Source organism: Lepus europaeus, chromosome 1 (assembly GCF_033115175.1).
Source record: "Lepus europaeus isolate LE1 chromosome 1, mLepTim1.pri, whole genome shotgun sequence".
NCBI lineage: Eukaryota > Metazoa > Chordata > Mammalia > Lagomorpha > Leporidae > Lepus > Lepus europaeus.
This window is the reverse complement of record NC_084827.1, coordinates 118,931,389-118,959,335: the sequence shown is the minus strand read 5'-3', so window position 1 is coordinate 118,959,335 and position 27,947 is coordinate 118,931,389. Positions and strand designations below refer to the sequence as shown.

At 54.6% G+C, this 27,947-nt stretch overlaps 2 protein-coding genes and 1 long non-coding RNA gene across 4 annotated transcripts; 1 reads left to right on the top strand and 2 right to left on the bottom strand.

Annotated features, from left to right (window-relative positions):
* Positions 1–299: 299 nt before the first annotated feature.
* Positions 300–4,285, bottom strand: HOXD4 (homeobox D4). The gene is made up of 2 exons (XM_062188252.1): positions 2,736–4,285; positions 300–2,184 (listed from the first exon to the last, which is right to left on the bottom strand). Exons 1-2 carry the CDS (start codon positions 3,160–3,162, stop codon positions 1,844–1,846), a joined length of 768 nt encoding a protein of 255 aa, XP_062044236.1. The 5' UTR covers positions 3,163–4,285; the 3' UTR covers positions 300–1,843.
* A 12,962-nt stretch (positions 4,286–17,247) lies between these two features.
* LOC133766858 (uncharacterized) lies at positions 17,248–21,508 on the top strand. The gene is made up of 3 exons (XR_009866775.1): positions 17,248–17,338; positions 18,903–18,986; positions 21,181–21,508. It is a non-coding gene; the product is annotated as an uncharacterized LOC133766858 (long non-coding RNA).
* A 182-nt stretch (positions 21,509–21,690) lies between these two features.
* HOXD8 (homeobox D8) lies at positions 21,691–23,488 on the bottom strand. 2 transcript variants are annotated; one of them, XM_062200645.1, is made up of 2 exons: positions 22,924–23,488; positions 21,691–22,536 (listed from the first exon to the last, which is right to left on the bottom strand). In XM_062200645.1, the coding sequence occupies exons 1-2, from the start codon at positions 23,486–23,488 to the stop codon at positions 22,241–22,243; spliced, it is 861 nt and encodes a 286-aa protein (XP_062056629.1). In that variant the 3' UTR covers positions 21,691–22,240. The 2 variants fall into 2 exon arrangements, with proteins under 2 accessions (XP_062056629.1, XP_062056638.1); XM_062200654.1 differs by having other exon boundaries at positions 21,691–22,533.
* Between the last annotated feature and the right edge of the window lie 4,459 nt (positions 23,489–27,947).

Genomic DNA, 27,947 nt, shown 5'->3' with positions numbered 1-27,947 from the left:
ATTACAAAAGACCAAGGCTTGGAAGATACTTTAGAGAATCGGAATTTCAGCCTAGGGACTCCAGTGAATACCTGCTCTCGGCTCTCAGGAGACAGAACCAAAGAACATGCTTGCAGAGAAAGACTTTTCTGCCTTCCACTCAAATATATTTTCAAAATCATCACTGAATACTTCTAAAGTACTCCTAAGCGCCGAAAAAAAAACCCAAAACAACACCATTCTGGATCTCAGAGTTAAGTCTTAAGCTGACTCATTCTCCCTGCCCCCTTTTGTCACTTTTGGGTAGCTACAACTAGGGGTTTCTTTCTTTTTTCTTTTTTTTTCTTTGAGCCCGGGGCTTTAGAGTCTAAACTTTTGAAGACTTGTTTCATCTGAGAGTATGAACTCTGGTCATTACCTCTGACACCTTACTCCTTATCCTTTAGAAAATGAGCTTTGAACTCTTTCCAGGGAAGGCATAAGAAAAATGACTAAAGAACATCTCTCCAGTTGTTTGAGGGTAATTGTTTTGAAATCAGCATTTTCAGGCAAAGAAGAGGGCCTAAAAACCTTTCCATCTTTACAAAATCTCTGCTTCTAGTTCATGGAATAAGAAAAAACCCTTAGATTTTTTTTTTTTAAATCAGAACTTCAAAGGAAAAAACAAACCTAACACTAATTACTGTGGACTTCTAGATTCAGTGAGTTTTGTTTTTTGTTTCCTCTTAAAAAACAAAACATTCTCACCTTCCACATTCTCCCCAGTGCATGGTCCCTCCCCACTACAGGCCATATCCCAATCCCTACAAAATACTGTTCTGGGGTGGGGGGTATATTTGGAACATTTGGAATCCAGTTGGAACAGAAACTCAGTCATTATCTAGCCACCCCCAGAGCACAGAGGTTTTGTTTTCTTTCCCCAGAAGGAAAATGTTGGACCATTTGGTTCCTTTTCCCCCTCTCCTTTAATCACCCAGAGCTGGTTGTAAGCTCAGTGCTGGGGGGTGGGCGGTGGGAAGCACATGTGGAAATATATTTTCAAGAACTCAGCTTTGAATGGATCCTCTGCCTCCCTCTAGAAGGGTCAAGAGCCCCCCTACACACACTCCCAGGGACCGGATCGGGGTGGAGTTCAAAATGCGTTTCCTGCCAAAACTAAGTCCATGTTATCTCTGATTTAGCTCCCTGAAGCTCAACCCCTGTCACTAGCTTAAGATTTTTGGCATGAAGGTGTTAGTTATTTCTGTACTCCATTCCCCAACAAATAAATACTTCGACAAATATAATCTAAACACAAAATCACCCGTTTCCATTCCCTTCTTAGACATCTCATGGGGCAAGGGGCCGCTGGGAGCAACACTTTTCTGTGTGTTTGTTTTTTGAAATCACACTGGAAATCACCTAGACAGCCCAGAAAGTTCAGAAATCCTGGCCCAGCTCTGGCACTCTTGTACTGCGAAGCACCTAGCACAGGGAGGCCAACCCTGGGCCTCAGCCACCCCACACCTCTATGCCACCGAGCTCTCTGGAGGGGTGGGGTGCCGGAGAGCGTCCCACCTCACACTGGGATAAAGCATCCAAGCTTCCCTGGTAAATTCACAATCCAACAGCGGAGATTTTCAGGAGATTTTACTTTCTCAGGGGATCCTGCCTCGTGATGCCATCCTCCGAGAGAGAATCCCGCCCCCCTCCCAGCCCACCCCGCTCTAGGGAGGGGGCTGCCCTCGGGCAGGGTGCTAACCTGGGTCCCGGGCCCACCCCCACAGTACCTTAGAGCCCAGCGAGGTGACAGCAGGCCCAGCCTGCCCCTGCAGCCTCGGCTCAGCCGGGCGTGCAGGGAGGGACGGGCCCAGGGTCCCCGCTTCTATAAGGTCGTCAGGTCCGTGTGGTGGTCCTTGGCCATCGGCTGCAAATGCTGGCCGGGGGTGGCTGAGGAGGAGCAGGAGGAGGAGGAGGAGGACGAGGAGGACGACGATCTGCCTTTGGTGTTGGGCAGCTTGTGATCTTTTTTCCACTTCATCCTCCGGTTCTGGAACCAGATCTTGATCTGGCGCTCGGACAGACACAGGGTGTGTGCGATCTCAATCCGCCGGCGCCGGGTCAGATACCTGTTAAAATGAAATTCCTTTTCCAGTTCTAGGACTTGCTGGCGGGTGTAGGCCGTTCGGGAACGCTTGGGCTCCCCGCCGGTGTAGTTGGGGTTCACTGCGAGACAAAACAGGAGAGGCAGGTCAGCGCCCGGCCCCTCCGTAGGCCCTGCGCCTCCTCCGCTCACTCCCCGGCGCGCCCCGAGGCCCGCGGCCCTCCCCAGCACTCCCCAGCTCGCTCGCTCGCTTCCTCCCGCCAGCCCTCTCCCCGGCGCACACACTACACACTCACCCCCACCCACCTCCTTGCACCCACCCCCTGCTCTCGGCTCTCGGGCCCCCAAAGGCGCTCCCTTCTCCCCGCCCCTCGCCCCCCAGGGCCCCGGAACCCCGAAGCATTTCCAAGACCTCCCTCTCCTCCGCCGCGCTCCCTGCGCTCTGAAAATGGAGTCCTCCCCCACCCCACCCCTCCCCACCCCCTCGGCGCCCACAGCCAAGCAACCAGCCACATGGTCCCGGCCTGCTCCCTCAGCTATAAAAATTTATGGGGAGAGTAATTGCGGCGCCCAAAGAAGCTCCTCGAGCTCCCACCCACTCGCACCCCCCTCCCAGGGGCCTGGGCCCGCAGGCTGGGGTGGGCAGGGAGGAGGCTCGGGCCCCGCACCTTACCCGAGTTCACGTGCACCTTCTTCATCCAGGGGTACACCACGGCCGGCTGCTTGAGTGCCGTCCCGGGGGGCGGCTGCTTGGGGCCGCCCGGCTGGCTGCAGGCCCGGGCGCCAGGCAGGGGCGCGCGCGGGGGCGCAGGGCACGGCTCTCCCGGGGCACCGTAGTGACCGCCAGGGCCCCCGGGCTCTTGCCCGTGACCCCGCACGGGCAGCGCCGAGCCGGGCCCCGGGCCGCCGCCTCCGAAGGGCTGCTCACCGAAGTCGGGCCGCGAGTAGAGCCCCGGGGGCTGGAAGTCTGCGCCCGGCGCGGCGCCGCCGTAGTAATCTGCGCCCTGCTCGCCTAGGTAGCCGCCCTGCAAATATTCCTCGCACGGAGGGAACTTGGGGTCCACATACTTGGAGTTCACCATATACGAACTCATGGCCATTAATTTCAGAAGGTAGAAAATACTAATTTTTCTCGTGTTGTCTTTTTTTCTCCTTCCATAGGGCCCTCCTACTTGCTGTCAACTGAATAAAGTTGGGCGGCCATGTGACCAGGTCAGCCAATGGGGAGGAAGCGAGTTTATCACCGGGTTGGTGAGCATCTCATAATTTTCACAAATTTAACTAAATAACATACGTGTAATCAACTGACTCGCCCTGGCACATCCGAGGGCCCGACCACATGTTAGCCTAGTTCCAATCCTGCACCCCCACTCCCCTCAAGAAATCCCAGCTTTTGTCTGCCCCTGACTTTGCTAACCCTGGTGCCCTCTCCACTCACCCCCGCCCCGAAAGCAGCACCCCCAGAAAGTGGGCACAGTTCACAGGGGAAATCAGTCCTCCTCTTGGGGTGCCAGGCAACGAAAGGTGGATGGGCACGGTGGCCTCGGAGTTGGGCAGAGTGCCCCAGGCAGGCAGGGCTCCCGCCCATCCCGTGGGAGCCGGGATCCTGTCATACAAAGGCCGGCTCCCGGCTTTGTCTTCATCAGGGTCACCCAAAAGTTACCAGAATCTGGCCAGCCTGAATCAGATTAGGCAATGAGTAACCACCACGCTTTCTGCCCGCGCCCAGGCACCAGTGTTCCTATCAGAGCTGAGCCACGCCGACAGGAATGGCATGGGGCCCATGCAGTTGAGGGGTGGGTCGGGAAGCCGCTGAGGGCACCCTCCCTTCACCCAGATGCACCCCAAATGTTCCTGCCGGCCTTCCTCCCACAGGCGGCTTCTCAATGGCACCGGGCTCCACGTGGGTTACCTTTGCACTCTGTGCCCCACGGAGGGCAGAGCTGGGGCGGGAGCTGGCTGGCTTCCCTTAGTCCCGGGCACCCCACCACCCAGCCCTTTGGCCCTGCGCATTCGCTCAACCAATTGGGGTTTCTTTTTGCAGCCTTCTTGGAAGATTGTTTAAAGGTGAGGCGCTCCTAGAGGAAAAGGCTGCTCTGCCGTGAGCAGGCACAGGGGATCCCGCTGGAGTCCAAGGTAATCAAACAGAAAGGGGCAGCTGAGCCGCACCCGCTGCCTCTGGTCCCCACCTCCGTCTTTGGCTATTTCGGAGAAACGTGAAGTTTTTGCATCGACCATATATTCCCCTAGAATCGAATCTGTGACTATGTGGATACCACACAAATTCGGTTCTACAGGGTATATATAGACAACGTTACAAACTCTGGATCCCACCCAGAACAGATACCCAGACGGCTGCCAGCCCCGGCCTTTTCCTCTGAGCCATCACCGAGCCGCCGCAGCCACCCGCGGATCCAGAGACAGTTCAGGTAGACTGGCGGGCTTGGTGACAATTTGCTGCAACGAGTTCCCTCATTCTTTTGCCAGGGCTGGGGTTACCAAGCAGCAGAGCAACCAGGACATTCTTCTTAAGAAAGAAAAGAAGAAGAAAATAAGCCATCCCAGAGATGGCGGCTTTATTACCCCCTTCTCGGGATCCAAATACACCCCCCCCCCTCAAGTGGTATTTTCCAGAAAGGAGCAAATGCCCTCAGCCAGCAGAAGAAAAACAGGCGAAAAGGCGACTCTGCTCTGCCCAATCCTTTCTGCCACTGCCTGGCCAAGCCAGGTTGGCGGCCAAAGCTCCTTCTTCAGTAGTCGCACATTTACCTTCCCGGGCCCGGAGCCGGCTGGCCTCTCCGTCCATGCTGCGGCTTCAGACCCCGAGGCAGGCGCTGCTCGCAGGCACCGAGCTGCCCAGGGCTGAGGCCGGGCGGGCTGACGGTGAAGGGCAGGGCGAAGGGTCATTCGAAATCATTTACAAACATATCACAAAGTTTCATTATTTTCACTTTGCAGACAGCAGCACACAAGAGTACAAAAGTTCACCAATTGCGCCCGCCCCAGCGCCTCCATGCTGCCCAGGGATCGCCTCTCAGTTCAGGGCACCAGGAGCTGAGCCAAACTCAGGGGCCAGGCAGATTTCAGGGCAGAGGGGATGCCCTGGCTCCAGCGGTGCTCTTGGATGTCTGGCACCAGTCCAAAGGTGTCGTAAATTCTTTTTCATGGTTTTGATTCCCCCGCCCAGTAAAAAGAAAAAAAAAAAAGTTTTAAGCCTTGGCCTGGACCTGGTGGGGTTGGGTAGGGGGAACCCCACCCCCACCCCATCCAAAACCAGTTGCTGGCTTCTACTCTGCACTCTGTTTGCCCCCTCCACCCATCCACTCAGGGCTTCAGTTCCACCGTTTTAACTATTTCCTAGGCATTTACCAGGGTGCCAAGTCTTTCCAGGGCTCCAAGCCTGTGGAATCTGTTTGTGTTTCAGGAGTCTCCCCAGTCCCCCCCAAGGCCAAGCACTTTTACGTAGCTGCCTTCCTGGAGACACTGGGCCTAGGCTTTATCCAGACAAATTGGGGGAACCTGCTGGGCTGGGTGGGGAGCAGGACGATTGTACACATTTTCATATTTGTTAGACTCTGTGACCTGCATTTCACCTTATTGCTCCACTTGTTCAGACAGGTCAAAGCCAACGAGTTATTGATGAACAAAAGCGTTAAATATTCACCTCCCTCTCAACCGCCCATACTAATGCTTTTGATCTCTCGCGCTTTTTGTGCTGCGTTCAGCTGCAGGGAGCCAAACGTGGGTTTGGAAGAGAGCAGCCTCGGCAGACAGAAGCACCTAGAGCCAGGGTACCGGAGGAGAGGGCAAGACCAGGAATCTTGGGGACACCAGAATTTTCAGCCAGGAGCCCAGAATGCCTTTCACTTGAACCAGCCGGTGCTTCCTGGGAACTGTGTGCTTGTGGGATCTCACTTCTGGGTGAGCACAGCTCCTAGGACATTGACTAGGCTACCCAGCCCAGCTTCTCCAACCAGGAAGACAGGGTGTCTCAGAGAGGATGCTACCGCCCATTAAAATAAAATCACCTCTGTGTTGTAGTAAGGGAGGGGCTGTTCCCCCTGCACACACACACACACACACACACACGAATCTTGGATCACCACCACCACACAGACCCCCTAAGAGCTGTACCTGTCTTTCTCAGCCAAGGACTCCCAGTTTCTGGCTCCACCCCACCGCACCCCGCCCAATCTGGCTGTTTCCTGGCAGCACCAGCCTCTCTGATGGGAAATTGTTGAGCTGTAGTTAGAGAGCAGTAGCGGTGAAGAAGGGCCATGTCCCTACTGGCTCAGCCTGCGTCCCAAACTCAGGACTCACACCGCTGGAGCTGGGGTGGAGGAGGGGTAGGAGAGGGATGGGAGTTGGCTTAATGCTCAGAATTTGCAGCCTTTTCTGAAAACGGCCAACTCTACACATTCGTGGCCAAAGAGGGTTGTTTGTTTTGTTTGTTTGCTTTAAATATTAGAAAACTTTTTTTTTTTTTAAGCAGAAGAAGGTTGGGCCAGGCTGGACCTGGTTGATCTGCGTTGGGGTGCAGAGGGGGATCGCGCTGCTTTGGTATTTACTGCGGGAGGCGATGCGAGTCGGAACTCGTTAATAGAGCGGGTTGCTAATTAGCTGCAAGCTCTTAACCGAAGCGAGCACTCGCGCGGAGGTGCACCTGTGCGAGCTCCAGAGGCCCTGGAGGGCCCGAAAAGGGCTGCGGAGGAGGGTGGGGCCCGCGGTGCTGTCCCTGAGGCAGGTGACTTCGACTAGGCCCCAGGAACGCTTTCCAGGAGCTCAATTTAGAAGTCCCCGCAGCCCCACCGCAGCCGCCTCCCAAAGAGAGCTGTCTTCGCTGGCCGGGCCTGGCTCGTTGCCCACTCCCTCCCCAGGGTCAGGACCGCCTCTTCGCGATTCGGAAGACGCGGGAAGGTACTCACCGAGGCGCTCTCTCACCGTCCCGAACCTGTTGCAATGAAAACAGGGGTCACTTAAATTCCACGGGATAATACAGCAAAAACAGATAACAGGGAAATGGCAAGGCCCAGCCACTCGTCTGATACTCAGCCTTCCCTGCTTCGGGTGCCCGCCTCCGGGAACTGCGCGGAAGTTCCCCCCGGAGCCCGAGCCCGCAGTACTCGCGGGCAGAGACACAGGGTAGGAAAGAGGTGGCTCCCACTCCACGCTCCCAAGGGCAAAACCTTACTGCTTGTTTGGCCTGACTCCTGCTGCCTGTGGCAGAGTTTCCCCAGTGGAAAAACGGGCAGCGGGGAGAAAATGGGCCTTTGTTTCCTCCTGCGCCATCGCCATCGGCTGGGTGGGTGCAACTCTGCTGGGAAGAGGTGGCCTCCCCATCTGTCCTCCACCCTAGCTCCCCTACTCTGTCGCCCTGGGAGCAATTCAACCCCCACCTCCTTTCCAGTTCCAGTTTGTTTTCATATTCTCCAGCCTCGAACGGTGAACCCCCACACCTGCCTTTTTGTCCCCAAAGAAAGATCAGCCAAGACTGGGACTTACCTCCCCAGTTCTGTTCCAACTCAAAACAAAGGGCAATTTCCAGGGGGCAATGAGGACCCAAATGATAACCAGGCAGGAGGAAAATCAATGGGTGCAGAGGTAATGGCAATGCTTTAGATTGTTATCCAGCTCTACGGACGTGGCATCAATTTTTCAGCATCGCTGCTGAGAGCCCGCAAAACGCGTCCAAAGCAGTGGTCCTGCCAGGGGCTGGTGTCCAGTTGTAAGTTTTCCATTTGTCCCAGTTTTATGCTAGGACAGCAGTCCTCTTGGAGGAAGCTCAGAGGGCAAAGCCCCTCTCCCCCCACACAGCCCACCACCAAAGTGTCGTCCCACTTCTGCAGCAGATGCTCCAGTGTGGGGAAGAAAGGGCCAGTAAGTTCCGCGTGGGAGGCGGGAGCCCTCAGCTCCAAACTTTCCTGTCCAGGAGGGAGGAGAAGAAAAGTGGGATGCCCCTGCTATTTGTTAATTTAGATTCAGGCTAAAATTAGAACGAACTTCCACAGGACTCTCCTGGGCAGAAGAGTCAGGGCAGCAAGCCCGCCCACCTCTGGAGCCGTCCTGGAGAAGTAGTAAGTGACTTACTGTCTCTCTTTGCCAGTGGGCAGGGGAGCTGCGAGTAGAACTGTCTCCTTCTGAGCCCTGCGCTGGCTGGAGCCTCTCACTTTCCTATCGCTGCTCCAGGAACCAAGCATCTGCACTTGTATGCTCTTAACCTAATTTATGGTGGGAATTATATTTTGGCTTGTCAACTCTCAAGCCATAAAACAAAGTTTATTGGAATCACGTGCTCGTAAATAGCCACTCAGGTCCCATCTCTGCAGAACCATAAATAACCTTTGGCTTTAAACTTTTATTCACTAAATAAAGGCTCACTGCAACTGTTCACTCAGATTTAAATAGTCCCAAATATCCAGGATGCAAGGGCGGTCAGATTCATATCAACACCCCAGGCTTTTCAAATAGCATCTTTCCAGCGAAGGCTATTTACACTGGGAGATAGTACTATTTGGAAAAGGCTGGTTGGTGGGCATGGCTTATGATTCTTTGGCTTCATGCGCTGTGAGTACCATGGCTCTTTATTTCAATCGTTTGCTAGCTTTAGATGTGGTAAAGAGGCCAAAGGCCGCCTCTCACTGACTTAGACCAGAAGTTGGAGGTTATTTGTGATTTTGTTCAAGTTTCAGTAGAGAAGTAGTGGTTAGGGAGAGGCTGGGTGGGCTTGGGGGTGGGGTGGGGGTGGCATCTGGAATTAACACTTGGCTTCCTCCATATTGTCGTGGATGGGCTTGGTGAAAGCCGGGAGCTGAGGGTAGCCATATGCCTAGAGGTTTCTATAATTTGCTTAGATCTGAAAGGGAAGCCTTTGCAAGTGACCAAACTGCTTAAAATAGCAAGACTTGGGGTTTGCTAAAGTGAGACAGGGAAGAATAGCTCCATCGGAATCTTTGGCAACCAAAGCTCTGAAGGAGGTTATAAAACAATAAAACAGCCCTGGTGTGAAGAGGACGGGGTGTGAGGAAGCAAATGAGGCTCCCGAGGTACCGAAGTCCCGGAAGTCATTCCCACACTGCCCCCAAGATCACAGGGCCCCAAGGGCCCAAAGGTGGGCGAGGGTCTTCAGAGGGGCTCCCCAGGCACTGCTGCCCCACTGGAGGGAGAGCCCCAGAGCGCGCCGTCCTGCAGTGCTGGCCAGCCGGCCCGGGCCGAGCTGAGGGGCTTGGCTCTGAGCTGCTCTACAGGGGAGTGAGGCACTCTGCTTGGCAGAGGTGGGGGAGACAGGTGGGGGGATGGGAGTGGGAAGGAGGCCCCCAGCTCCCACTGAGGGGTAGAAGTACAAGGAGAACTGACCCCTCCCATGGCCTGCCACAGTGGCTACCCAACAGTGAGAAAATGTGTGACTTTGCCTATTCTGGTAAAAGTGATTTCACCAGCAGATTCTGCCGATCTGTGTGATCTGCAGAGTGCACACTTGCACACGACTTCTAAACCCAATTCAGTTGCAACCGATCCCATCAGAAAGTCCCAGCCAGCCCTCCTCACAAAGATCTCAGCATCCTAATTTCTACCCTCTCTACCACATTTGCAAGCCCATTTTCTCATTTGACTTTCATTGGCTAGAAAGCCGAGGGCTGTTAGCCTGCACAATAAGGCATTTCTCTCTCTTTGAATCTCTGAATTTCTCTCTCTCTGAATCTCTCTGTGTCTCCCCGCCCCCCCCCCACATTCTATTAGCTATTTAGGAATATCTTTTCCTCTTACAGCACATAGCATCTATTTTAAAAATGTAGGTGAAGACCAGCCCTTCCAAAAATGGCTTCTGATTCTGCCAGAATTAGGTGACCAGTTTTGAAGTTAATCCCTGTTAATCTCCTGTTTAAAAAACAAAACCTGCAAAAATAAAGTTTGGGGAGCTAAACTTTATTTTTCCCAAAAATTAATACAAGCCTGTAAGATTGCTCTGCAATTTTGATGAGGTTTTTCCGGAGGTAGGGGAAGAAGGCAAGGCTGAGGTGGAAGCACTTTGAGCATAGTTGGGGCTAAGGAGATGTGCTTTGGAGTGAGCAGTGCTGAAAGATGGTGACTCGGATTTGCTGGCAGCCTTTACTGTGGCTTACAGGACACGATGAAGCTGCACAGCTTCCCCCTATACACCCAGACAACAGCAAAGTGGCTGGGGTAAAGAAAAGGAGGAAAGAAGGAATACATGGAAGCAGATACCCTCAATTGTCTTGTGACCTTAGGTTAGCCAGGCAAAGTGGTTAAGGAGAGTGTAAGGGTCCACCTTCCTCCAGTCCCCTCTTGTCCCACCCCCCCCCCACCAAGGTCCTGAGCTTCTGTGATGGAAGAGAGTGGTGATAGGGAAGTGAGGCTGAGCAGCAGTGGGAAGAGCCGAGCTAGAACGTGCCCATTTCTCAGGGGCCTCAATGCTGCTGCTGCTGGTGGTGGTAATGGAAGTGGACGTGGGGCAGGAGAAACTGAGCCTTCCTTAAAACTTGTAAGGAAATGGTTTCTGGGTAAAGCGGAACTTCCGGTCCCGCCTCTCCCCCATTTGGCTGGAAAGGGTCAGTTCTGGGACTTCCTGCCTAGCATGCTCCCACCAGACAGGGTGCCTTGAAGGACTCCTTCAGCCCTGCACCCAAGGCAGCTCCCAGGCCAGACAGCGAAGGCAGCGGCCCTGGTCTGAATGTTATGGGGCCAGGCCTCTGTCGTGTGTCACCAGGAAAGTGTCTCCTCGTGGCTCCCATCAGGCCGTTGCCTGGAGGTCGGGCTCTCTTTCCTCTCAAACTAGAGGTCTCTACAGCCACAGGGGAGGGATGGGGATGGGGCTCTGGACAAACTCCAGGCAAAGAGGGGAAGATGGAAGACAGAGAGGCTGGTTCTTAAGGATGCAGGCAGGCGGAGGGCAGAGCCAGGGAAGGGCTGAGCAAGGAGTCCCAAGCAGGAGAGAAATGGGAGTCCCTACTCCCGGCCCTGTATGCCATCACTGGAGGAAGAACACTCCTCTCCCTCCTGCCTTACCATGGAGCACTAGCTTGGCACCTCTGGGAAGAAGAGGTGATCCATAAGGGGAAGGCCAATAGTAGGGGCTTTGAGGCAGGGTGACTGACTCAGGGTCCAGGGCTGGAAAAGGCCACCTGACTCCAGGGAGAACCCAAGTGAGGTCCCATCGCAGCTCAGGGTAGCTTGGGAGCTGAGGTGCCACTGCCCAAGCCATGGGCAGAACTTTGCCTGACACTGTTGGCAGTGGCCAAAGATAGCATGTGTGAGTTGAGAGAAAAGCTGGCCCACGAAGACCCCCAGTTAAGTCACAAGTGGCCGCTTGCCCCAGGGCTGCAGAGGCCCTCTTGGCGAGACTAGGGAGAAGTCACAGAAGTCAGAGCAGGGGTGTGCACCCAGGTGCAGCTTGCAGCTTGATGTAGGACGTACTCGTTCTTCACAACGAGAGACTATCAAAGAATTGGGTCAAGAGAGATTTTGAAGGCTATCTTTCTAAGGCCACCTTGGCTCGCCAGGGGCCTGGTTGGAGCCAAGGCTCAGCCACAATCCTGGAGCCCAAATCAGAGGGCACAAGCGGAAGAAGGGGTGGTATGGGGCAGGGCGGGGCTCCCTGGCCCCCTCCACTGCTCTCTGGACCCAGATGTCAAGAGGCTGAAGAGGGTTCTTGCCCTGTGCCTACAGGAGAAGAATGGGGAGGAGCAGCTGAGTAGGAGGTCAGGGTGGTGTTGGCAAAGGTGGCTGGGGGACCTGTAGACACTGGGACCTGCAGCCTTCTGCAGGAGTGCAAGACCTGCCCGTGTGTGGGTGTCAGGCCTCCCCTGGGGGCACTGCCCACTGAGGAGCGGGGTGGGGCACTTTCCTCCTGGGTTTGGCCTTTACACATGAAGATGCCTCTGAAGCCAGGACAGTGATGGCCCAGATCCCTTGAGCGTGCTACAACTTGGCTGATCAATCCTCTGCCTTGTCTACCACAGAATTCAAGCACTGGGTAAGCCCATTTTCTCTCAGTTCTAAAAACCTAAGCCTGATTGTTGAGCAGAAAACCAGTACAACGATAATAAGGAACATGCATGGAATTTTACGTGCCAGGGAGTTCAAAGTTCTTACCCCATGAGCTAATGTATCTAAGAGCTAGTGTCATGCCTGGCGCCTTGTACTGCACAACCTTTGATGGTAGTTACTACCCCTGCTTTTGAAACAAGGAAACGGGACCAGAGAGTTTGTGCTACTTGCCTAGGGTCCCCCAGCAGGTAAGTGGTAGAGTATGGATTTGAACCAAAGACAGTCTGAACTCAGGGCTTGCCTTCTTTGTAATCTTTGAGCCAAAAGTAAAGGATCCATGCCCTGTCCCTAAAATGGAAGCAATCATTCAGCCTATAGGTAGTGACCTTTTAAGAAAAAAAAAAAAAAAAAAAAAAAAAAAGGTGGATGGAGCCCTGGGGGATGCCTAGCTGTAGAGGAAGAAGAGAGGAGACTTGGTCTTTGGGGAACAAAGAACCAGAGCTGGAGAGGGAGAGAGCGAGCCCCTTAACCAAGCTAATCTCAGACAAAATCGTGCATCCTAATTGCCCTGAGGGAGATGTTTCCAAAATGCGGTCCTGAGTAGCCCTCTCTCTGTACCTATAGCCTTTCTGATTCCGGTGCGGCAGGTGTGGGGTTCGCCCCACAAACCTGCATCACAAAAAAAGAGATTTGGATGCAGCTCTGCACTGCGAACCCCTGCCCTAAAGCGGGAGAGGAAGTGGCAAGGGATGCCTTGCCAGGAGACAATGGGAGATCCGCGGGGTCGGGTCAGGGTCAGCGGCTGCAGTTCAGCGTCTCCGCTGGTGCCGGAAACACCCGCCTGGAGCCCACTGAAGGCCGCCGACAGGCAGAGGTGTGGGTGGTGTGACAGTAGGCACGCTCTTCGGGGTAGGTCCCGAGGCACAGCACGTGGGATTTGCCCCAGGCGCTCAGTCTCCAGAGAGTCCCAGGACCCAGGCCCTGTTCTAAGGCATCAGCGGGGAGGCCCAGCGGCTCGCTGCAGTAAGAATGCGGGCCGCCGGAGAGACTCTGCGGTTTGGGGTGCAGCTGCCCCCTCCCCCACAACAGGGAAGTTGTGCGCCCCGGAGCGCAGCGCTCAGAAATCGCGCCCTCTCCGGGAGGGCGGAGAAAACGAGGTGGCCGCCACCCTAGCACCTCCCTCCAGGCGCCCGGGCCTCGGCGCTGCCTCCACTGCCCTTCCGGGACTGCGGACCCTCTCCGGGGAGGCCCCACGTATTCTGCGCGCGGGGTGGAGCCCCCGAGCAGGAGGGGCGGCTCACGTGTCCTCCCCTCCCCCGCCAGCTCCTGCAGGCGACATCTGCGGCCGCAGCGCAGCCGGCGAGACGCTTGTCCTACAGCGCCTCCTCCTGGACGAGGCGCCGGACAGCAGAGCAGGAAGACTCCACCAGCCCCGGAAACCGAGGCAGGGGGCTTCCTCCGGCGGGCGCAGCTGACCAGGCCCCAAAGGAAGCCCCGCAGGGTCCCCGGGGGTGGCTGGAAGGAGTCGAGGGGGCCCCGAGGCCGCCTCTCACCGCCACCCCACTCCAACCCCCAGCGCAGAAGCAAATTCGTGGCCCTTAAACGCGCATCCCTCATTAAGCAGGCGAGCCCAGGCAGACAATCCCTCCAGCTTGTCGTTTATTTATTTATTTGCCTGCTCTCCGCTGAGCCGCTGGCCCCCACAGAGCCCTAGAACGTGCTGCGCCGGCGTAACAAGATCCGGGAATGGCGAGGCAGAAAGGTCGGCCTGAAGTTTGGCGGTTTGAACAGGCGCCAGGAGGAAGGGCCTTTTCCCAAAACAGACAGGCCAGGGTGAAAAAACCCATTCACACCTCTCCCCCGCCCCCCAGGGTGACACACACAGTAACACCTGCAGGGAATTCTCTTTCCTCTGGCCACTGGCTGGTGTTTGCAGCATACTGCTAACGCACGGGTTTACATCGTGGCAGGCGGTTTATCGTGAGGATTTGGAAATCAGGTGGTCAAGGGCAGAGCTGCCTGGCTATATTCAGAGGGAAGGCTGAACCAAAAGCGGGCCCAGGCGCGAATCCCGCCGGACACGTCGGGTCCCAGCTTCCCGCTCCGAGGCCGCGCGCCCCCGCCCCCCGCCCGCGCTGCGGGAGGAATCCCGGGATCGGGCCACTTCACTGCACATGCGCCAGGCGCCCGGCGAGCGTGCGTGGCCGGCGCGCGGGGGCACCGAGTCGTGCCCGCGCCGTGCGGGGCGCGGCGGCGCGCACTGCTCCCGCGCCTAGCTGCCGAGGCGCCTGGAAGCCCCACGTCAAAGAGACAGGAAATGCGCTCTTCTGTCCCAGGAAAACCTGTATTAAAACCTTGGCCCGTCCTTTCCGATTTGCAAAGCCCTGTTCAGTGGTGCCAGCGGGCGCTTCTCGAGGTTGTCGTCTGGATCCCACATTGCCCATCGGGGCACCGCTTCCCTGATTTCGTCCATCGAGTCGGGGCCAGCCACCCTACCACGTCCAGGGAGCCCAGCTTCTCCCTCACCCTGCAAAGCCTTCACGACCAAGGAACTAGTCCCCAGAGAGCGGGCATCTATTCACTGCGTGGCCCTAAATCGGGTTTGAATGAGAATTCCCAGCGGCCTCTCCGCAGCTTCCGGCGCCCCTGCACACCCTGCCTGGCCGCCGCACTGCGGCGAGGCCGTAAATACCTCTAACAGCTGCCTGCCAGCCCAGGGTGAAATACTGTCTTTGTTCCGATTTCCCTGTGTCTCGAGCTCTGAGAACGGAACTCTGCCGAAATACGTTGACTTGGAGGAACACGCGAGGGGCAGCGTGCCCGGCGGCCTGCCCCGCTGCGTGGCCGTGTGCGTGGCGGCGCCGCAAGCCCGGGTCGCAAGCCCAGCTACCAGCCTGGCCCGCCGTCCCCGAGGCCTGGACGTGCCACCGGCTCCCTCGTGCAGAGACAGACCGAGGTTCGGGCCCACGGCGCTGGGAGCTGCGCTTCCGGGCTGCTGCGCTCGCGGAGCAGCAGTGCTTTCCATTTTGTTTCATTTTGTTGTGTTAAGAGACAATGGAGGCTTTTCCGGCCTCGGCCACAGCGTTCCCAGTCCCCTCTTGGACTGCATGGCCCGGGTTCAAATGCAGTCTGCGGATTATTTATTCCCTGAGATGCAACCGGCCGTTTCTTTTACAACAAGCTCTTCATGCGACCAAGGGGGCTTACAAAGAGCCCCTCAGTCCTCCGTGTCTGCCCTGGACACCACCCTCTGCTGCGTCATCGGACCTGCGGCTCGCCCACGTCTTTAGTCGCCCGGGGGCGCTGGGCCACCAGACCTAGGGACAAGCGACCTAGGCTCTGAACACAGGGTTTGTCCATCGGCGCCCCAACTCCACCCCGTCCCCACCCCACCCCACCCCTGCCGGTGCAGGGGCTGCTCCGGCGGGGCCTAGGAACCCTGATCCGGGAGCCTGCTGCTCAGTATGCAATGGGTTTTAACGACATCGAAGACTGGTTTTAGCAGCCATGGTACCCGAGGTGGGGAAATAGTGACAAAATACAGACGTTCCAATTAAAAAAAAAAAAGTCATCTATGAGTTTCTTATGAATGATCAGTTCCTGATCCAGGAGAACCTCGCGCACATCAACTGGCCACAAAATGTGGTCCTCCATTTTGAAAAGGGCGTGATTGCATCTCTAATCTCTAAAAATGACAAAGATGTCATTTATTGTTCAGAAACACTGTCACAGCGGACTACTCGGGGCCCAATACGTTCGGATTCGCCGCTGGGTGCTTTGGGCTGACACCCGCCACGGCGCAGGCCTGCCCGGTGCGCAATGCGGCAGATTGTGCTAGGGCTTCACGGCTTCACCGCGCGCTCACGAGGGAATGGGCCACAGGATTTTCGACCTGCACCGTCAGGTGCCACTCAAAACCGGCGTGACGAAACTGCAATTTGTGTGTGTTTTTTTTTTCTACAAAGGGTTTTTTTTTTTCTTTATGCATGTTTTGGTTCAGTAGTTCTGAAGTAAAGGGTAAAAATGTTGCTGTATAATATTTATTGATAGGCAAAGAAAACAATACATTTACAAAGAGAAAAGACTTTCTTTTCCTGCTCTGGCAAATGAGAAACACACGCGATGTTTGAACTCAGAAATGCTTTGCATTTCTGAAATGTCTGTTGGGTTTTCCCCCCAAACCTACACCAGATTCTCTGATACTATTATCACCCTTCCCCCACCCCCGCATTCATTTTGTGACATAAAATCATTCAATTTCACCTGACGGATTAACGTTTGTGGAAGGAATCAATCTAGACTGGTTACAGAAATTCTCTGAGAACTAGAGAAACGTCTAAGAATATTTCAGATTGCATCTTACACAAGGCCCAATCAACCATAAACCCTAGAAATTAGCCGGCTTCACTCACCAAAGCCTACATTTAAAAATCAGGCACATCCGGAATACCAGAACCCACCCCACCCCCACCCAAGCCCCAATCCTTAAAAAAAAAAAAAATCACACACAAAAACACCTGTTAGCCTCTCCGGTACCTCTGACCACAGACAAACCGCAAAGCCACCGTTGTGTACTAGAGGGTGCCTTTCGCGACCCGCCAGCGAGGCTGAGGTGAACAGAAACCGTCGACACGCCCTTCTTCCCGGGGGGCCGCGAGTGCTCTCCACCCAGCCCGCGACACGCTTCTCTGGAGAAAATGGGGCTTCTCCCCTCGACTTCTGAGCCCTGCCCGACCCCACCCGGAGCCCCAGGGGACGTGCTGGGGCTGGAGGGACCAGGGGACAGGGGACCAGCGACCCCCAGGTTCCGGGGGAAGGCAGAGGGGGCCCGCCCGGCTCCCGAGCTGCACCGGGCGGTCGGCGCCCTGGGCTCCCCGCTGGCAGCGCTCGGGCGCGGAGAGTGGGCGACTCTTACCCGGAGGCTGCCGAGCTGCGGGCGGAGGTCGGCCCGGGCGGCTGCTGTAATCCATTAGGCGCTGCCGGCCTTGGCGCACTCCCGGCGGCAGCGAGCAGCTCATGCTGGAGAGGGAACCGCGTCGGAGGCGCGGGGCCGCAGTCCCCCGGAGCCGGCCGGCTGCTCCCGGCAGGCGGTGTCAGCGCCGGCGGGGGGCTCGGCGCCTGGGGCTTCTTCCGGGCTCCCCCGCCGGGCTCTCGGCCGGCTCCGGAGGCAGCCGCGGTGAGGTCCGGCTGGGCGCCGGGCGGGAGCCGAGGCCGCTGCGGACCCCGCAATCCCGCAGCCGGCGACTGGAGCCCACCTCTGCAGAGACAAAGGTTAGAAAAAGAGGGGGTGAGGCTCTGGGAAAGCAGAATGCGGGGGAAAATTCGCCTGGGAAATCAGGAAAAAGGCCGTGAAGGAGAGCGGCGCCTGCACATGACCAGCCGCAGCCAATGACGACCGCAAATAGGTCATAAAAAGGTCTATTACCAAGTTGTAAATTTTCTTCAAACAAAAAGGAATTTACTGCAATTCCTTGCGGATTTTGCACAGACAGCTCGCAAGCGCCATGTTTTTCCTCTCTATCTCTCCCTCTCTTCTCTCTTCTCCTTCCTCTCTCGCTCCCTCCCTTCTTTCCTTTTCTCTCTTTCTCTGTCCCTCTCCTTCCCTCAGTTAGCTCCCTAGTGTTCGTTTTCCTGTCTCTTCCTCTCCTCTTTTCTAGGAATTTTTTTTTCTTTTGGTTTGCTGGGCTCCACGTCTCTGCGCAGCGAGCCGCTGCGTGGGAGGGAAGCGTGGGCTCCGTGCGGCTCCCGCGCTGCGCCCGCGATCCCGGAGGACACCCCGCCCCCCATCTCTAGCCCTGCTGGGGCGCTTGGCCTCTCCTGCTCCCCTCTCGCGGAAGGGCCGCCAAGCACTTTCGGTTTTTGTCCCCTTGCTTCTCCCATCAAGCCAATACCAGTGGTCTTGCGCAGAAAACCTGGGCTCTGCAGGCCAAGAAAGCGCCCCCTCCCTCTGTTCCGACATAAACTGGGGTCCCTCCCATTTCCTGGGGTGGTGGGAGGGTCGACGACCCACTCCAAGGCCGGAAATGGCTTCAGGTGCTTGTCAACCTGTCCACAATACCCTCGGAGCGCCGGCTGCAGGGTCCTTGTCCCCACGGAGGCATCTTCCCGTACGGGCTCAGCTTAGGGGGGAAGCAACCTTTCTGAAACCCCTCACTTTAGGTTCCCTCTGAGAGTAGTTCTTATTCTTATGGAATTTAATTCTAGTTACCCCCTTTTCCTCCCCTCCCCCAAATGACTGTCCGTGGAGAAGCCTGCTCACTGCAGCACTGAAGAAGGGATGCATTTGTTCAGGAGAGGTGTGGCTCTCCAACATCAGCCCAGAAAAAAATGTCTGACTCTTTTTCCTCAAAGGCAGGCATCACATCCCCTTTGTGTTTTTCATAGGAACTGCTCCGGTGAGCTCCCCTTTCCCTGAAATGAAATTGGCTGGCCCCCAGCAGTGCCTTTGTGGAACAGGGCTGTGCAGGCTTCTGCACCTGTGTCAGAGATAAACCCCGCCTCCGCCCCACCCAGTCCTTTCCGAGGTAGCCTTTTTAGATTGCTGGTCTATATATATATTTATAAAGCTTCGCAGTGAGTGCCTGTGCCTAAGTTCTCAGCTATGGACATCTTCCCAGTCAGTAAATACCTGGGTGGTGGTAGACTTCAGCACCCTCTGGGGCAGGCCATTTGTATCCATGACCTGAGATGCTTTTTGATTAGACTTCTGTTGTCATCTGTCAGCAAAAGTCACCCTCTTTCCAGAAAAGCCAGTGGGCCCTAACCTTGCTGCAGGGAGCCCCACAGCAGCCGGGGTCTATTAAAATGTCCTCACTCCTCCTTTGTACCCCCCTAGATGCCCAAGGCTTCAGCAGGCGCCAGGAAGCAGAGGACACAGCTGGGATGTGAAATAGCAATACCTGCATTGATGAATAAAACGGTATTTTTAAAATTACATAAGTGAATGGGGCAAGTTGTTGGGCCCTCCCAAGTCCAGAACACTTTACGCTGCTCTATACATAAGGAACTGAGTAAAGCGATTGCTCAATTCCAGGTCTTTTTGAGAAATAATTTCAATCATCATTTTGGCTCATTATCTTCTCCCCTTTTACCCACACAAAAGCTTTATGGCTCTCCTTTTCAGCTTGGGAATGAGGACTGGGCAGACTCAGCACTGAAAGAGCAGCCATATTTGCACACTTGTCCCCCTGTGCGGAGGTAGACAACATACCGGGCTTTGTGGAACCTCACACAATGGCGTCCCTAAACTGACTTTTCTCTAGAAACCACTGAGACCCACATCCTTCTATTGTGTGTTTCTGGTGCTTGCAAACAGAGAACCTAAATCACTCAAGGCTTGCTTCTTTCATCCACTGTTCCCATTGGAGGGTCCTGTTTTTCTCTAAGCAGGCTGCAGTAGTCTAGAGCAGAAAAGCACCACCACCGCCCGGGTTGCAAAGTGTTCTCTGAAGGTTTATGCAAATTTCTGCAGCAAAAATGTCTGCACGTTGCCTCAGTGCAAATGTCGCAAATTTGAGTCAGTCCGGGGGGGCTTCTTGTGCACTCCCCACTGCCAGTCTGTGTCCATGAAACATGACAGGCTATACTAAGATAGAAGGTGGCGAGTGTGTGTGTGTCATTCCGCAAGGTCTTTATTTGGAGACAAATCTACGTCCTTTCCCAACGACAAAACACACACACCTATGTTTATAGACAACATTTTCTGCACTTGTGTCATCTGTGGATGTGTACAAATCCACATTCTCAAATCTAGGCAATACTGCCACTGAAGTGTTGTTTGTACATTAGCTGCATGGTGAATGGCGCTGATGGGGCCAGAAGTACACTTCCACAGCAGCACAGAATGCTAAGGAGGTGACATTTTTATCTCCTCTTGATTTCCACACCCACCCATGCACTAGGAACCCTCACCTGATCATCTCACCACAATCAGTGGCTCTAAAGGTGACATACGGGGAGCGTTCTGTGTGAGAGACAGCAAGTTTTGCTGATATAAACAGAAATCGCTTCCATCAAGGGCAGCTGGAGTTTAGCCAGCACCAGTCTTTGGACAGTGTATGCCCAAGGCTGTTCCCCGGCCATGGTCTTGGCCAGCCCTTGGCATCCTTGCTCTGCACAGCCAACAGCACCCAGAGCAAAAACGGTCCCCAATCCAGTGTGTGCTTGTGCAGCTGTCTCCTCCTGTGCAAATGCTTAAGCCCCCAGCTACCCGAGACTTAAAACTGTCTTTCCTGGCTTAGGTCGGCAAATGTCACAGCCCTGGAGTCTTCCCGAGGCTGGGGCTGGGGGCCTGGGGACTGGGGGGGGCGGGGTGGAAGCCAAGGTGCTGCACTGCCTCTGACCTGGCCAATGCCAGACGTTTCTCCGTCTGTGAAGCATCAGGCAAACAGCCTGCTAATACCTGAGGGGCTGACGCTGGCCCCAAACTAAAGGATTCCATTTTCTTACCTGTTCAATAAAAACTATCCTAGAGATTTAAAAAGTGCTTCTTTAAAAATAAATGAAGCTAGATAAAGCAGAGAGCTCCTCCATGTCTACCTAATAAAGGTGCTTTCTCATTTTCAGAGAAACATTTCTTTACTTGTATTTCTCTTCTCTCCCTCCCTTCACCCCCACCCCCCCTAAAGTGGCAGCTGCAGGAGCAGCCTCCAATGGGAAATGGATATCTTGTTAACAACAGATGCCAAGCCCCAGCATCAACCCGGACGGGCGCAGTGGAGTAAGCTCTGGTGTAACCTGGACTCTGGGTTGTCCCCCACTGGGCCCACAACTCTAGTCCTTTTCAAAGTTCAAAGCTTTCACAGTATCTTAGCAGGATTATTTAGAGCAAGATGGAGTAAGGATAGCCTACCCAGCCCTCTCTGGAATGACAGCCCCCTCCCAGCCGAGGGACTTGTGTAACCCACGTCCCTTTCTTATCAAAGAGAAGCCCTGAGCCTGGAGCCAGTCCTTCCCCAGCGCCCAGCCCATTGTTTGTGACTCGAGAAAGGGGGCATCTGCGGTGGCGCTCAAAGACACTGCCTCTAGAAAGACGTTCACTTCTTTATTCAGGAGCTAGCTTTGTAACCCAGCGGTTGTTTACACTAGGATTTCTCTACGTTGGTTTCAAATAGGTGAGGCCATCATTTTCCTGAAGAACAGCAGAGGACGTACCAACCGACATCAGAGACAGGCACAGCGAGGAGGGTTAAAAGGAGTGTGCAAACGCAGCGAAGGCATACAAATAAATATGGCACCTACTCAAAAACCGGAATCGCAGTGCAGCCCCGCCGCGGAGACAGACCGATTTCAGGCGAACACAAGCGCGGTTCAAAACGAAAGCAAGTTGAGAAAGGAGAGGCGCTCCACGCAGCAGCTCGCCCAAGTGAGAAGTTAAGGAGCGAAAATGTCACAATTGGTTTTTCAAGTATTCCTTCACTTTCGGTTAGTTATTTGCCGTAATTTGCATGGATGAGAGAAGAGTGACTTTGACGTTGTCCTCAAACTTTCGTCACTGGCCCAACAATTTTCCTGAAGTTTAAAGGAGCTGCAGAGCTGCCCTCACTCTCCAGCTACCATGTGCTTTTCAAATATTTGGCCCAGACTTTTCCCCGAGATATTACATTTACAAAGTACTAAAAACAAAACAAAACACCCTTTTACAAGTAAACAAAAGGCACCCGAACCATTCATTATAAAAGCAGAAAGAGAAAACCATAAATAATGTTTTAATCAAATAATATAAAGTACATATTCTGCAGGCATAATTCTTTTTAAAATTAATAGACTTACTTTAATTTACTCACCATAAAGAAACGATTTAAAATGTTCAAGTGCACTTGATTGATTAATAAAGCATTTTATACTCAATTATTTAGTGCTAATCATTAGGAAGTTTACGTTGTTGAGGAAAATCGCCAGTTCAGACTTAAAAACTATCATTACAAAAACTATGGCTACAAGGTCAGTATCAAATTACCCTTTCATAGGACAGCTCAAGGACTGCTTCTATGCGATACTAGAAACTTTAAAAACACCCACATTCCTTTCAAAGCGCAGAAATCTCAAGAGCAGTGGCATGAAGGTAGCTTGCAACACAGGTAAGCTCTTTTCCAACGAAGACCACAGGTGGGGCCCGCCAGCAATGCTGGCCATTCGTTTTAACAGTCTGCGATAAAACTTGGAAGGTGGAAGTTAATCTGCTGGGCCTCCAGCCCCGTCTTCCTCCAGCTCCCCAGCCTCCTCTTTGGTCTCCCCGTGCTTCGCCTCCTGTCGGGAAATGGGAAATCTGTCCTTGTTGTTCTCCTTTTTCCACTTCATCCTCCTGTTCTGGAACCAGATTTTTACCTGTCTCTCCGTGAGGGCTAGGGCGTGGGAAACCTCGATTCTTCTTTTCCTGGTCAGATAAGGGTTAAAAAGGAATTCCTTTTCCAGCTCTAGGGTTTGGAACCGACTGTAGGTTTGTCTTCCTCTTCGTCTACCAGGAGCTGCTGATTAAAACAAAGAAAAAAAAAAAAAAAAGAGGGGGAATAAAGGTTTTTAAAGTGTAATGGTGCCTCTGTAAGTTGCTTGGAGGTTTCTGAACAGGTCTAAGGGGCGAAACACTCAGGCTCTTTAGCGCTGATATATATAGGTGTGCAGGCAAGAGAGGCAGAGAGAAGGTCTTGACAATTATTCTGTCCCCATCAGCTTTACATGGTTTCTACTTAAAAAAAAAAAATGCCTGTATTACTTTATGAATAAGAGCCACTGTGGCTACACAAGAAGGAAAAGGAGGGGGAGAGGGAGAGGAAAGGGGAGTTTTAAAGCTAGAACGTGAGATGAAAGCAGATTTCTCTCCCTCTCCCCGCTTAAAAAAAAAAAAAATGCATCCCAACCTTGTGCTCTCATCCAGGGAAACATTTGAGAAGGAGACGAGCTCTGATTTAAGTGGTCTGGGTCCTCGCCAATATTACCACTGGACGATTTACAGTCAGGATATTGTACCAGCTCGGCCTCTTGCTGGGTCGTAAAAATCGGCTGTCTCTGTAAGTTATCGTATCCGTAAAACTTCGCGGGCTCCCCGTGACAGGCAATCCCGCCGCAGGGGGGAGGCGGCGGCGGAGGCGGAGGCTGCGGGGGGGCGGCCTGGTAGGCAGCGGCCGCGCTGCCCCCGCCGGGCTGGAAGTAGTCCTGGCCGGGGCCCGGGCCCGGGCCGCCCCCGGGCCCAGCGGGCGGCGGGGACGGGTGCGGGTGCGCGTGCGCCTGCGGGGGCGCGTGCGGGAAGCCGGCCGCGCTGTTGCCATAGAGCTGCAGGGCGGCGTGGCGGCCGCCGACCTCGGGCGCGAAGTGACAGTCGTAGTAAGAGGGATTGATGGCCTCGCCCGCCGCCGCCGCCGCCGCCGCCGCCGCGGCCGCCGCCTTGTACTTGGAGTACAGCGGGTTCACGAAGTACGAATTCATCCGGGCGACGGCGAGGGCGGCGGCCGGGGCCGAGCGGGCTGCGAGCGCGTCTGGGCTCGGCCGCACTGCCGCGGGGGCCGCTGGGGCCGCGAGGCTACGTCGCCGCCGCCGCCGCCGCCGCTGCTGCCGCCCGCCCGCCCGCGTCGCCTCTGAGGCCCGGCAGCCGCGGGCGCTCGACTACTGGGCGTTCATGCCCAGCGCTCGCGCCCGCCGCCCCGGCCTTGCGCCGCCTCCCTCGCGGGTCGCGGGGCCTCGCCCAGCCCCCGCGCGCCACCGCCCGCCCGGCCTCTCCCGGCGCGCGCCGGCTCGGCCGCAATATAATCGCCGACGCCCCGGGTGACCTGCCCCGCTGCCTTCACTGTTTCCTCTCAGGCACCAGGCGGCCCTAGCGCACCGGGACAAGAAAAAAAAAAAAAAAAAGTGCGCCCGGCCCACGGGGACACGCTCTGGCTTCTGCTTACAAACCCCCGCTCTGGAGGGAAAAGCAAAAAAAAAAAAAAAAAAGCTCAACGCGCTCTGCCGCCGCCGCCCCTCACCTCGCCCCCCCCGCCGCCCCCTCCCAGCACTCGCGCCGCCGCCGCCGCCGCCGCCGCCGCCACGGCGGCTGCAGCGCCGGTGCGCGCCGACGAGGCATTTTCGCACCACACCGCTCGCGCAGAGGCGGCGAGATGGGGGCGATGGGCGCGCGGAGGGATCCGCGGCGGCGAGCGGCGACGCCCGACGGGACGGCTCACGCCAGCCCGAAGATGCCTCCGCCGGCCTTAAAGGGGGCCCATAAAGCTGCACTGCCAAGGGCTGGCTTTGCCCCGGGCCCGAGAGGACGCGGGCCGCGGGCGGCGGGGAGGGGGCGCGGCGGAACCTTAGACTTGGGGGAGCCAGGGAGGCCACACCCAGGAGGCTGCGGAGTCCAGGGCTCCCTCCCAGAGGCGCTGGAACGGCCCAACAGAGATTGGCCGTGGCTTTCGCATCTGTAGCCGCGCGCGCGCGCGCGCGTAACGCAGGGAACAGGGACAGGCGGTGTTGACGGACCGGACCGTGCGTTTGTTCGGGCCTATCTAAGTGGTTTGATGAAAGGCCGCAAGCGTGACCCCAAATCCTGGCGTTATCAAAGCCCTGCTTTTCCAGCCGAGTGGGCCCTGTGGAAATGAGATGTACATTTTACCCTTGACGCACTGCATGCCTGGCTGAGGCTCCCAGGTTAATTGATATTTAATGGAAATCATGCCCATGAATATAGTTTCCATCATTTCACCCTTGGTGGACGTCAGTACCAGGCGCAGGGCGGGAGGCTGGAGAATGCGGGCGGGGGCGGGGGGGTGGAAGCATTAGCATTGCCGAAGGAGTAAACACAAGAGGGGACAGAAATGTTGCCAGGCGGGAAGGGGGACTCACGCCGGGGTGGGTGGCATTTCCTAGGGCGCGACGCGCGGCTCCCGGGGCTCCGCGGACCGGCGCAGGCTGGGGGGCCCGAGGCCCGCCCGTGCACCCGCGGAGCCCTGGGGCCGGCGTGCGGATCGCGCCGGTTCCAGGCAGCGGCGGGCGGCCCCATCTCCCGCGAACAGCCTCGTCCGGGAAACAGCTGCCGAGAGCGCGGGCGCGGGCCTCAGCCTGGTTACCCCTTCTTCCGAAATAAAAAGATGCGCCCTAGGGCAGAGAAGCGGCCCGGGGCTGGCGGGCCGGCCGAGCGTGACTCGGCCAGGTGCTCCCGGTTTTCGCCGCTCTCCCCAAGCTGCCTGGCCTTCCGCCGCGCACGGGCTCCCCAACACACTCTTTTCTCTCTCCTCCTGTTTCCATGTCCAATAAATGCAGTGAGTCTTGGTTGTGCGTGTGTGTGTGTGTTTCCTCGCCTACTCGGGCTATTTCGTGGGTTCTTGAGCGCGCGGGGTGAAGTGTGGAGGCTCTGAGCCCCTTTTCCACGGAGATCACCCAGCGACGTGATGGTGCCAGGCCTCTGGCCTGGCCTTGGGCACGGATGTGGCAGCCACGCCCGAGCCTAACGGGGGCGCTCGGGCCTCAGCTCAGCGCGCCACGCTGGCTCTCCACGCCAAGCGCGGGCGTCTGGCACCGCGGCCGGTCCCCAGGACGCGGCGGGCGAGCGCCTCCACCCAGCCCTCGTGCCCTGGGGGCCGGCCCTGGCCGTGCGCGCGCGGCTGAGGTCGGAACGGGCGGACTGATCATTTTTACACGTGGAGAAGATAAGGTCGAGAAGCAAAGGCATAGCGAGAACATAACGTGTCTGAATCAGTAGTCTGCACAGGGAGTGGCTGGAAGTGGCGAAGGTAAAGCTAAGACATCTGAGAAGATAAAAACTGAATTCTTAAGTTACTACAGAGGGCGTGCAAAAGACTGTGATGGGGGTGGTGGAGGGCAAGGTTGGTGTTCTGTTTGCTTTTTGTTTTGGTTTTCCTGCAGGTTGTCGCCAGGTAAACTGTCTTTTAAGTCCTGACCAGAACGAACTGATTCTGACAGTTAAAGATTTGTACTTGGACTTTACAAATACCCAATTAAAAGATTACCATTTTCAATAAAGCCTTTGGAGCTCACTTTGTAGTTGTGCCTTTTTCTTTCGCTGTTTGTCTCCCGGTGTGCGAGAGGGTTTGGGAATGAAATGGGAAACAAACGGAACTGAGCTCAGATCTCAAAGCTACAGCGCACCTTCTAGAACTGCGAGGTTCCTGGGGCTGGGGTGAGACACCCGAACACCTTAAAATTCCTATCTACACATTCAGGCCTCATTCAGTAAACATTACCACACAACAATTCCTCTTCCAGCAAAAACAGTTTCTTTAAATTATTTAAGCGTCCTGTCCACAGTATTTATCGAAAAAGAGCACGACTTACTTCGTAAATAAAGACGTACGCTTTTACACGTTTCTGTTTGATAGAATGCATTGATTTACTATAACGTTTTATAGTTTCAGCTGTGCTATAATCCAAATTTTCTGAAATCCCAACTGAGCCAAAATTTTATTTCTAACAAACACGACTGGAGAATTTAATAGTGCACACTTGTTTATTTTTTGGTTAAATTTATCCTAATTTGGGATTAAAACTAAGATTGTAAGTATTTTTAATCAAAACCTTACTCCGCCGCAAGTCCAGCTTTACGAGATCAGACAGTGGAGCAATAGCGCTCTCTAGTGGCCAAATGCCAACTCGATCCCACTGAGTTTAACTTCCCCTTTTATTTGGCTCAAACCAATTCCAGTCTTGTTCTTTAGTTTGACTGGGGCTTGGACCGCTGACACTAATAATGCTTCATCTATTTGATTGTCAACAAGTCAAGTGCAGCAAACAGGCTCCTGAATGCCGAGGATATTCTCATTTGTGCTCCCTAGAGCTTCCAGTAGCGACTTTTCCAAAAGCTTTCAGCCCTTCTATAATCAGCCAGCTGTGCCTTTTAAGCACAATTATAGGACAAGCTAGATTTAACAAAAATAATAAAAATCACAAGTTTCTAAATATCAACTTTAGAGAGACTTTTTTTTTTTTTTCAGAGAAGCCAGGCACTTTGACAACTCCTCCCCCCCCCCAAAATGATAGAAGTCAAACATTGCATTTTATTTTTTTCCTTTAAAGCTGTTGCTCTTCACACTAAATCATGAATATGTGCTTTATTAATTTTGTAATTTTAATAGCTTGGACCATTTAGCTGGGCAATTTGAGAGGGATCGAAGCCAAAGACGAAGCTTTCCGCTGCATCTCTGAATGGCTATTGGAAAGTCCCTGTTTAGCTTGAGTTGGTTTGAATCTATGAACAATAAATGGGATTTTAAAATTTTATATCAAAAGTCACAGACTGAACTGAATTGACTAAGCATTCCGCTTGAATTTTTCTTTTAAAAATAGCGGTTTAGATGCTTCCTGTGTGGTTAATCTTTTCTCTCATTTTAGAAAATACTTTCTGCCAGTTCAGGTGTAACGATTATATTTTTACAAGAGAATAAATATAATTTCCAACCATATTTTTTGCTGCGACGTTTGGAATGGAAGGCTGGATATTTCTGGGACAAGGCAGATGCTTCCTCCCCCCCACACCCTACCCCATCGAATATGGGAAGCTCTCCTCCGAGTAAGCGACTTAAGATCTTCCTACTCCTGGGTTTACAGGCCGATTTTTTAGAGAACAAGCGAGACCCCGTGCCTTAGGCAAAAAATTATCAAGAGGCTCCCTCCCTGGGCTACTTCCCAATACCTGGCGTATTTTAAAAAGCAGAAAGACATCGTCTCCTCCTTCCTACCTCTCATTTTTATTTCTGAGGCGCTTACACCTCACCCAGGGGCGCCTAAGCCTCTGCGCCTCCTTGGTCCTACGCAATCTCGTTGATATTTTATTGTCCAGAATTTAAGACCCAGTTTTGTCTGCGTTTTTCCTTCTCCCTCACAAACACAAACATCAAAATGAGATGGTTTCAAAGCGAAGCGCCTGGCCTGCAGTAAACTCATTACCTCCAGACGT